Below are 12,006 nucleotides of genomic sequence, written 5' to 3' on the forward strand. Positions count from 1 at the left end.
TAAAGTACTTGAAAAAACGAACCATTTTGAAATGGCTGTTTTTATTGATTAAATACGTATCAGCGATAACCCACATATACAAATCTAATCAGATTCTCAAGATATGAACTTCCACCACTTATCTTAACGCTATTACGGACACAACAGATTCCTTCTCCCCTACACATACTTCCCCTGTCTGCAGTTTGGTTTTGCGCGACAATCAGACGTACAAGCTTTGAGACAAAGAGAATTTCGATATCTTATTTAACGATAACAGTCCTTTCAATTTACAACAAAAAAAACACAGTGCATTAACCTGGCAGTAACTTCATCAGAGACTGGTAGGCTTGTTCTTGCGTCTGCTGTTTCTGTTCCTGTGACCTGACCGGCTTTGGCCATTTTGGCAGAGTTCCTCCAGGCCAGATAGCTTCCTGTAAAAGCCTGAGGTACACAACCCAGTGTTGGGTGCACGTCAAGTTAGCAATCTGCACCTCAAGCCACCTGCAGGCAGAAATTAAACGGTGAGCCAAGGCTGTAAAGAACATGTGCATGACATTAGCTGAACAATTAGTAAGTGATCAATCATCCCCTGCGTGTATGAAATTAAATAGGACAAACAAACCCTTATCGTACATTCTTACATAAATATTGTAAAGATGCACATTTCAACTTACATTTAATGGATAAACAAAACAGAACGAGGGGAAAAAAACGGTTACTTCAGTGCAACTAATTTTTAAAAATATATGCATCTCCCAACTGTAAGAGATAGATACTTAGGGTTGAGCAGCCATTTCAGCAACATTGAGAAGACAAAACATTATCCAAGTTATTTAAACATAAAGAAGAACGTGGGAGCTCGCGTAAATGTTAAGAGAAACATTTAACATTTCCCTCTGGATCCTAATATCAGGGCCATACAACATATAGGAATCTCGCATCTCAAAAAGTCACCAACTCTACCCTCCTCAGTCACTTGGTCCTACTACTTCCATGATCTCTATACTGTTTTCTAATGAAATGTTGTCCTTTTCTGCAAAACAGCACAGTGGTTAACAAAGTTAACTCCAATACTCCAATGTTAGTGATGGTATTCGGAGAAAGTGTGGCATGATTTCCAGCTTTTGTGGTTATCGGGAATTCGAGGTAAGCCACCAACACATGAGATCAAATCTGCTCTTGTTTTTCCGAACCTAATTGCCCTATGAGGACAGACGTAACTACTGCAACGCCAGGTAATTTAAATGTACTCCAGGATTAGCTGTAAGAATAGCACACAACCATCTGATAACGTTTTGCAATGTTAAACTGAGAGGTATCTGAAGAAAATACATATGAAAGCCATTACTGCTCCCAGAAATCTTTTGCAAAGAATATTAACTCTGTTTCCAGCATAAATTTAAGGTTGGGCTTTCATTTTATCTGCAATCAGAGACGATATGTGAACGAGCTATGTACACAAACAGAAGCAATTAAAGTAAACACTGGGTAAAAAAAAATCTGGGTGGTCCAGTGATGAATCCAAACCTAACGGCTAATTAAGTAGCTCCTGTAACAGAGGTGATATGCATATTCTTTAGCATAAATGAATTGCATTTCTCTGGATCACCTAGATTTTAAGATAATTAGCGAATGATCACTAGAATACTGGGAAGTTCCTAGTTCAGTACAAAGGGATTGTTACTGAAATGCTGACCGCATAAAAAAACCTCTGCCTGCTGCAAACTTTAAAAGAGTCAAGACACTTTGAGACTAAAGGACACTAAATTGCAGGGAAAAAGTCAGGATAAAATCATCGAGATTAATTACAATGATCATATAATCCTCTACAATTAAGGGTCAGCTTGGGTCAGTTACAACAGACTCGCGCATCTGGGTGAGAAGGCTGTGTGTTCGAGTCGCATGTCAGTACTTGGGGACCCTTTATAGGGCAGTACTCCATTGGGGGAACACTATGTGTTCATAAGAACATAAGAATTCGCTCGACGAAAAAGTCCAAGGTCCATCTAGTTCACCTTCCACCATCCTGGCAGTCACGTGAAATGTCGTGTCCCCACTGTACACTGTGTCCCGAGATATTATTTTCTTGCGGAAATCGATCTATTTGTTGTTGAAACAAATGACATTTTCTCCTTCCACTGTCTCCCTGGCGAGCCTGCTCCATAAATTTACTGCTCGAAACAGTCCCCTTTGCCAGTTTAGAGGGACTGTAAAGACCCCGCTGCATATGAAGTTTAAAATTTATGCGTTTGCATTTAAAAGCTAACTAAGCTCCTGACGCATTCCTTTTGCAGTTTTCAGTTCATTACAATCCAGGTTCAAACCTGATATAAACTGATTACAATTTCAACTTTGTGTGTGTGCCCTTTGGTGCCGAACTGTTCATGTTTAAACCAGGGCCCCATAGTAGTAGGTGAAAACTAATGTAAATTACTGACCACGTTTCTTCATTGAAGATTTCCTCCATCAAGCAATACATTTTCGGCAAAGTTAATAAATCTAACCGCAGTGGCCACAAATGTTTGACAACTTGTTTGAAGTAGTTCACCGCTTATTGCTTATTTTGGCTGCTGGATGTCAAACTGATGTGAACAATCCAATCGTTACTGATTTCTGATGCACAGCGCTTTAACTAGACGTATATTAATACTTGATATCCGCTTGACACCTGCTCCCTTTTCAGCTCGCGTACAAATGACATAAATGTCTCTTTTTATATAAAAAAACTAAACACTGGGCCGTGCAGTTAAATCTCAGGGTCTAAATCGCAGCAGTCTCAAAAGGATTTGTAACTAACAAATCCCAGATGCACCAGAGATAGCCTGCTGCAACTCTTCTTGTATGTCAATTTCACAGAATTTGTAACTGAGATCAGCGTTCAGCAGAGATTTGGAGACACGAATCTCTGATATTCATGACTTAGCAATGTTTGCCGTCAAAACATAATCGTTTGTGTGCAAATAAATACACTGATAAAAATTAAGAAATACATCAAGACAAACTTCCTGAGCACAGACAGGTAATTATTCCAAAAATAAATGGGTCGCCATTCTCACTATCAGCTTCTACCATACACCATAATCCTTGCATTTGACAGCGCCTTATGAAGTCGTGGAGTGTCGTTGACTGTATATTTTGTAGGTGATTAATATCGAATCACATCCTACGCAGATACTATGTTGATCAGATTTGAAGTCTAATGTATTTCAAATGGAAATTGAAGATACTTGTACAATTACTCAAAGCTCACAAAGAGTGTTTCACTAGAAATTGTTCTTAAACAATTCAAGTATTCAAGAAAAAAAGGTTGCACTTGAAATCTCTACAACAATCTAAGCACTATTTAGAATGGTTAATATCAATGGGAAGCTTCCCGCAGCAACACTAGTCCACTACACTTTGTCGACACATACATAATGTCTCAATACTTACTGTGTTTAAGCAGGCATTTCTTTTTTTGTTCATACTAGAATTTAGCTCCAACCGAAAACAAAAGTGGGTCTTTAGATCATGGTGAACAACTTGTCCTGCTTTTAGGATCCTTTATAGAAAACCACCTCCATTTCACCAGGACTTCGACGTCATTGAATTCAATTTGCAATCCATCCTTCTGATTTGCGTTCTTCTGAGCGAGTCGAGCTCAGATTTCTTTTATTAAAACCGATAACCTAAACAAAACCGCCCAGATACATCGCTGAACCCTTCCAGATGAAATCCTTTACAGTGTTCAAGCACACTCATTTTCTTCATGATTATGGCTTCTTCCAGTTTGTTACTTAACAGAAAAACAATGGCAAAAACTAAGAGTTAAGAATAAAGAGAACAAGTGTTCTCCTCTGTGGCTTTCCTGCAATGTTGCACTATGTTTTTGAGCATCGTGCTGAAACGGATTGAATAATTTTTCAAACGATTTAAAACAAAGCCTTACTTTCTGCGCCTCGTCCTTTTTCTTCAAACATGCACAAGTCCAAACCATTCCTGTCTCTGGGTACAATTACTACTTACCTCAGGTAAGGCAGGCGATTAAGTTGGAAACATTTGGGCATTTTAAACTCAACACCAAATAGCTGCTTCTATTCAAAAAAAATTGTAATATAGAGCAATGACATTTCATAATCATTGTGACAACTACTCTCGTTACCTCTAAGCCTGTTTAGACAACAAAGACAGGTTCAGAGGCCGAGCAAAGGAGGAGAGGTGACAGACCTAATCATTGAACTTCATGAACAGCTCAAATGAGTTTACTGATTGATATTCATTGCATCCCAAGTTTTGTTCAGTGGCTCTGAGCATTTCTTAAAAGCCAGCTCACCCAATGGTTGCAAGATCACTACATGGGGAAGGTTCCACTTGAATATGACCTAAAAGGTCTCATTTGTTCTCTGAATCACTTCATATCTACTCACAGCAGTATTAGTCGGGGCAAAGAACTGGATTCAAATTCGAACCAGATCAAAATTCAAACCTCACGCTTACCTTATAGCTAAGAGACATTCAAAGATGAGCTTTGGAAGCTCAAATGGCCTCAAAGAGGAAAAGATGCCAACTTGTGAAAATGTCTGATGAAATGTTTCTTTATTAAGAAACATATAGTACGTGTAGCACACAGTACTTGTCTAGCAAGGACCACTTTACGTGTTTAGGCTTTGTTTTGGATAAAGACAAGTCCGCTCTTCCAAATCTCCCCAATGAGCCTGACAGGATGATCAAGCACTAACATGAGCAGTCTAGTTTTGTCAAATTCAAAGAAACTTTGCTTACTTCCAGGTGGATCTGTTTAGACATGGTACTGATCTATCAAAAGCAAACAGGGTGAAGGATTGAGTACAGACTGGGATCCAAACTCAACCGAGCCTTGTGATTGTAAGCCAGATCAACCAACTGTGTTATGCAGCATGTTTTGCAATTATCTAAATTTCTTCAGCAAGAAGGTTCTACAATTGCTGACAAAAACAGTTCTTTGGTTTCCAATCCTAAATCATTTAAAACATGGCAAGCTTCACGGACGCTGAGATAGATGCGTTCCATTCCCCTCACAATATGTTTCCAACTCATTCTAACTTGCCCCATTTTCCCAAACTCTGTAGGCTCTAAAGTCGGGAGAACCTGCAAATGATAAATACTGATAGTAATCATCTTTGGGTCTTCCATTCTGGGATGGGAATGATCGATCTGTGAAGCGCTTTGAGACGTCTCGAGGATGTGATACGGAGCTATATCAAATGCAAGGATTATTATTATCCTTTAGCTCTAATAGGATTGCAGTTTAAAAGCCGTACAAGATGCATGTTATCTTTTTATCAACAATTCTAAATATGGAGATGTTCATCCAACTATTGTTCATATTCATTTACATTCCTGTCCTTTCTGTGGATATATCAGAAGGTAAGTAGTTCAGGCTGATGTTGCATTTATTGAAACAAGTGTGCGTGACCTGGCATAACTTATTAATGTCTCAAAGGCACAGAAAGCACAAGGAAGCAATTGTGCCTGCTACATCTAGCACTGATAATATCAGCTAAAGATTACGTAGTGGAACCTGGTTTTCATTACTGTACTGTGCTTCAATATAGTTAACGTATAAATCTATTATAAAACACCTTGGATTACTGAAAACCCTGTAAACAGTTTGGCTGTTTGATTGTTTGATCTCAGTGGAACGTAGATGTTGAGTCAAACCCTTTTATGATGTCTAGAAACGGAAACTTTTCTTTGTTTCCAAACCCTCTCACCCAGCCACCCCCAAAACTGGCTAAAGCTACGTCTTGGTCTGAAGGGACACAAGATAAATCGCTTGATAAAAAGTAATTTGGTGATCTCAGAGTATCGAAGTAAGTAGGTTTGACTGCACAATAACAATAACAAGGCTTTAGATTCCCAGAAGTGGAACAGAATTGTCGTCACTTTTCCGAAATCCTTTTAGATATCCACAAATGTAATATCCTGTCCGAAAGCCTTAATCGAGGCCATAACACAGGCTTCCTGTCGCCTTGAAAAAAATATGCAAATCAGGCCGGTCGTATATTAAAGGAAAAAAGCATCATTTCAAAATAAAAAGACAAACTCGGGAAAGGATTTCTTTCTAATTTCTATTATTTCTATTTCCTTGAAGCTGATAATACCACCACGATTTTTGTTGTCATTTATGTCTCCCGATTATAAAGGCGAAGCACATATTTAGGAAGCAACGGTAATGAAATTTGATGAATCAATTAGATACTCAAAAAGAACATAAAGAAATAGTGCTAAACTATTTAAATAATCCAGTCAAAAATATAAGCAAATAACAGTGACTGATGGCACAGAGAAGGGGATTTCTCCCAGACAAAAAATCCACCAGATAAAATTGGCCATTCACTTGATGGCTGTTTGCTCTGTATCTTTACCCTACAAATTCACAGTCACTGCAATTTACAGTAAAATCATTTGAAGTGATCCGAGATATTTTGACAACACGATAAGATGCTATATCAAATGTCCTGAAGCCAATTTCTAATGAAATGCACTGGTTCAGAATAATTTATAGACTGTGATTAGGCATTAACTGAATTAACAGGAACACGAGGGGGAAAGAAGAATTACGCGGCCAGAGAGCAGTGTTATGTTATTTACATTACCAGAAGTTTCAGAATTAATATTTCCACGTATTATTTAGTCAGATTTTTTATCTTACAGAAATCTACTGATGTCTGTCTAGACGTGAAAAATGTGGCATTTCTGATTCAGCTCAGTAAACACTTCAACTCGCCTGCGCATTTTCTGCACCTTCAGCTTTCCAGAGCTTTACTGCCAGGTTTTCACCGGAATGTAAATGACAAGAAATTTATTAGTTCAAAGATGGTCCCCAAGTCCACGAGACCCCTTTCAGACTCTAACAAACATTATTCACACTATGCAAGGACTATTACTATTATTATTATGGAAATTATTATGGCAATGTGCACATGAGATATTTGTAATAATTAAAAATGTTCTCTGTTAAAAAGACATGAGCAAAAATGACCTTCTCCTATTAGCTTTTTTTTAAAACAAAGGCAAATTAAAAATATGTACTGAGATGGTCAAGAAATTTCTTTATTTTGGCACAAACTAGTGCCAAGGCTTTATTTTGATTATTTAAACATGGACTCCACAACCACAAGATATAAAGGAGAACTATTTACACCGCAATAAGTTGCATCAGAACATTTTAATTGATGAAACATGGGTCCCAATAACAGAGGCCATATTTAACTCTAATAAAACAGTCAAGATTTCTTCAACGGTGGGTTATTTTCTAAGAAACATTATTCTGAGTTGAAGAGTTCCTTTTCCTCACGATATCTGGTACTAATTTCTAAAGATCGAAATTCCAGGAGTTAAAAGAGTTGATGGATTTTCTTTTTCTCACCAGTTCATTTGCGCTCAAATATTCTGATGGAAGCTGTCTGCTTCTTCCCTGGAAACGTGATTCAATCCGACTATTAATTTGCAAGCTATTTGAACCTAGCTCTACACAGGACACGAGAGTTGGCGAAGCTTCCACACAGTTCAACGGGTCAAAAATACTTTATCGCATATATGGCACGGTCATCTGTGAAACGTACAATGTTTTGGCAAATGCCACTTGTGGGAAGTACAGAAAAATAGCGCATTAATAGAGGTCGAGAACTTGCATGCCTAAATATCATACATGGCATTTATTAAAATCTCTTGCAACTGGGAATGGCGAGATGCAAGTTCTTGCCTTTTAGCTATGGCGAAAAAAATATCATCTCCCCATGTTCTCACCTACTTTCCTGAATGTCTTACTCAAGGTAGCAGATGATTCCATGGGGCACTTACAGCTCTTAGCACAGTAGATTAAGTAATAATTCTGCGTATGGCAGCCTGGCGTGCTGGTTAGTTGGCTAGTCAACTGTGGTTCCAATCCACAGGGGCCATAAGCCAGGCCCAAACCATGTACTTCCCTTGTAAAACCTTTTGGGAGAGGCTGTACCTCATGTTTAATGGTGCAGAAACTGAAACGACGCTGTAAAAATCCCATTCCAGCTAATGAGAATTCCGAAACTCAGATTCTTGACGGATGACAGCTCCCCGAACATCTCCACCAATCAAATTGTCATGAAACGGTAAGGAAAAGATTGCCTTTTTCTCCGGTCACAGAAGGCGCCAATATTTTACCAGCTCTTATTGTGCTGGAGTTGGTGAATTTATTTTGAAGAGAAACTGATTTTTGTGTGCACGCTCACATAAACAGAGACACACATACAAACTGAGCACCAGCCAAGTCACACAAGGTCCATTTATTGCCTCATAAATTTAGAAACTCCCAACACATGTTGCTTAATTATTTACAAACCCACGCTGGATATTTTGCTTGGACAACAAAATAACTAGCAAGGTCTCAAATTGAGGCGGTATTTTTCGGTTTGCCATTTACTGGTTCCAGTCTTATTATAAAACATTAACTGGAAACGTTTGCTAGGATGGGTGGCTGAGACCAAGATACTGGATCAGTTTTAGAAAATCTTGATGCTGGCTTGAGAGGACAGTAGGGCGAGACGAGGATGACACAAAATGGGCTGTTTTCACCCAAATTAATCTTCCTCTAAGTGGATTTACCTCGGTTTCAGTAGGAGACTGTAACAGTCCAATTCCTTTCTTCTTATTCATTCATTCCGTTCTGACGAAGGGTCATGGACCCGAAACTTTGACTCACTTTCCTTCTCCATAGATGCTGCCTGACCTGCTGAGTGTTCCCAGCAACTTCTCTTTTTGTTTCAGATTTCCAGCATCTGCAGGATGTTGTGTTTTATCCATTCTTCTTAGAGCAGAACCAATATAATAGAAGGAATCTCAAAGTGTTATGAATTGAAATGTGCTGTGTTTACGCTGACCACAGCACTGGCGATCAGGTAGTTAGAAGTGAATGTTGGGTGCAATCCCATGAATTTAGTGAAAACGTGATAATATGTTTCTTCCAATCCAGTTACTGACCTACAAAGAGTCACATACAGCTCACGTCCTCTCACCCATTTGGACTTTCCAGGTTGAAGATACATCTACATCTCCAAGTCTGGATAGCTGTGGATCTAATCATAAGGTATTTTCCTGCTGTAAAATCAATATATAGATTTAGATAGCTGAATAGGAAGAAAGGGTATGGGAACAAGCCAGGAGAATGGGTCAAAAAAGATAGTTCTTTCAGAGAGCCAACATATGGATCAAATGGTTTCCTTCTGAGCTGTAAACTCCGTGCTTAAGGGTATCCAAACCAAACTGAGAATTCAATACCTCCCACCTACATGCGCAAGTTGCAGAGATACACTGTTGGAATGGAATGCGCATTCTCTCCCTGGAAGGACCGAGCCTGTTTACCTAACTCCGCAGAACGGCAGGAGCCAAGGCTTGGTGTTTGCTGGGGTAACTGTTGGGAATCTGACCAGCTAAACCTGCGTAGCTTGCCAACGATATTACTGTCTGGAAAACTTTCCCGTTCAATGTTACCAACTGGGTCAAGCTGGCATCACTTACACAGTAGAGGTAAAACTTATGCCAAACACAATTTGTACACTGAATTATACAGTGCTGATTGTAAAAAAAAAGGAGTACTAGTATGGGAAAAGTCAACAATATGCTTTATCTTTACAAAAAAATATACAAATGAATTAAAAGTGATGTAAAAGGGTCTAAGGAATATCATTCACAGCAATAGAATTGCCCGATTGACAAGTAAACACATTAGGACAGGGGAGAAGCATTATTGTTAAGAACACAGATATTTCTGGGGTATTTGAAACATCCATGTGATTTTAATTTTAGCTGAATATGAAACAGAAAAAAAGACTTTCATACAACAGACAAGTTGCTGGAAGCGAAACCTTGTCTTTTTTGGCTTTAGCGCTCATAAGTTGCGGCACCACTTGACTTATTGCGGTCTCAGTGATCTTAAGAAAACAAGCCTCGCTCTTGGCTCATTCAGATTGTGGTCAACTCCTGATCCCTTCCTTATGCAGAGGTAACTGAGCATTGTGCTGCGGGAAGTTTTACAACGGAGCTTGGAAATGTCCTGAACTTGCAACAGAGCTGGGAAATGTCCTGTATCTGCAGTTCAGGACAGTTTTCCTATTCTCACGTCACAAATGAACAAAAGAATCTTTGCATTTGATACGTGTTAAAACGGTCTGAAATGGTTTCACAAATAACTGCTGGAATGTTTAGTGACTGTATCTGTAGGCAAACGCAGCAGCCAATTTGCACACCTCAAGCAAGGGCCTACACACGGGGTAAGAAACAAGATTGATTGTCTTATTTGTCCAGTGCACACAGAAAGGACGTGGTTTAAATTGAATTCCATATATTTTTGTGGGGAAGTGGCCAAGTGCACATTAAAATAATAATAATCCTTGCATTTGATATAGGGCCTTATCGTGTCTTCAAGATGTCTCAAAGAGATTCACAGAATATACTGTAAAGTGAATTGACTGTACATTTGGCGGGCGAAACGCGACAGCCAATTGCGCACATCAGCGTCCCACAACAGTCGTGGATTGAAGTGACCAAACTATTAGGTTTTTTTTAAAGCAATTATTACCCCCGGAAACGTGATCCTCCAATCGACTAACAAACGGGTTCCTACTTACTGCTAGGTAACCTGAGACATGTGAAGTAAGAAAACTTGGCCAACATTTCGCCCTTGCAGGATTCAGGTCTCTCGCTTGCGAGGCGAGTGCTCTGACCACTGAGCTACAGAACGCCATGATTCAGAAGACAGTCGAAATCTTTCATTTGAACCTACTACACTGTGCCTGCTCCATAAATAGATTTCTGCTGGTGAAAACATTAATAATGCAAAATATTTAAATTCCACACAAAACGAAACACATTCACAATTTTCCTCGGCACACTATCAGACATGTAAAAGTGTATTTTATACCTGGCAATGAAGTTGAGCCAATTACTACCTTGCCAATATCCTTGTTACATTGACATAAACAAGTGCAGGAAGGTTTGCGACAGGCAATATTATTTTAGTGTTATAGAAATGTGAGCTACTGTGTGCGAAACACCATTTCATTTCCCTTCGCAATGCCCCAAAACAAAAAGATAACTAACATTCCAGGCTATTTGAACTGAAAAAGGATGGTATTTTGATGTGCGATCTGTTTCGTGTTTCTTTTGATGTCTTCATTTTCACACCATCACATTTTTCTGCAACCAGCTTCGGTTGCTCAGATAAAAGCTCATTTGTTATCATTAAGTCAACAGTGCTGATCCTCAAAGCAATTGAAATCTATTCCTCCCCAGCAAACACATACGATGTTGTGTAGTAAAACTGGGTTGCAGCCAGGGCCAATGGAAAACTGCGGAAAAATTTGCCCAAAATTGCTGGGAAATTTGCCGACTATTACGAAAAATTGTGTGGAGTCGATTGGTGCTATCGAGAGGTACATTTTACTGCCAACTTACATTTTTTCACTTTATTGATAAATTACTAAACATGAAGAAGTTGGGTGGGGGGGTGTGGAATGGACTGCTAAACCCCATTCATCCTTCTCCCTTCAATCAATTTGTTTGACTCCAAATTCATTGGGAGATGAAGAAAGGAAGCGCCTTGGTTGAAATCCTGCCCAAATTTCGGGAATGATTGGCACATAGTGTGATTGACCACAAGGATCGAGACAGGTCCCAGGGATCCTGGACAGTTAATGTTGGTGGCTCTGATAGCAGATTAATGATAACCATCTTTGCATGCGATGTATAGACGCCTAACGTGTCAAAACATCTCAAAGCACTTTTCTGTAAAGTTGAGGAACTGGGAGGATTTTGAAGGTGAAGGTCGACAGCCCATGTCCCGCATTCAGCCATGAATGACCTTGAACGACCAATTTTACCAAGAGGATTTTTGGTCAGGATACTGGGAGAAACTGCCTTCTCTTTGCAAATAAAGCCATGGGATCTTTAACGTCCACCTGAACAGGCAGATGGGACCTCAGTTGAATGTCTGATCCAAAGGACGGCACATCCGTTACATTTTCACAC

At 39.3% G+C, this 12,006-nt stretch overlaps 1 protein-coding gene across 1 annotated transcript in view; it reads right to left on the reverse strand.

The window, feature by feature from the left end:
- The window catches only part of LOC103180350 (sorting nexin-19), a gene marked incomplete at its 5' end in the record, with an annotated part of 71,403 nt that overhangs the window by 10,362 nt on the left and 49,035 nt on the right, over positions 1–12,006 (reverse strand). Inside the window, one exon of the mRNA XM_042343827.1 lies at positions 299–483. Within this exon, the coding sequence (XP_042199761.1) occupies positions 299–483 (185 nt within the window). The remainder of the gene's footprint in view (positions 1–298; positions 484–12,006) is intronic.

This window comes from Callorhinchus milii, unplaced genomic scaffold (assembly GCF_018977255.1).
Source record: "Callorhinchus milii isolate IMCB2004 unplaced genomic scaffold, IMCB_Cmil_1.0 Scaffold25, whole genome shotgun sequence".
NCBI classification, from domain to species: Eukaryota; Metazoa; Chordata; class Chondrichthyes; order Chimaeriformes; family Callorhinchidae; genus Callorhinchus; species Callorhinchus milii.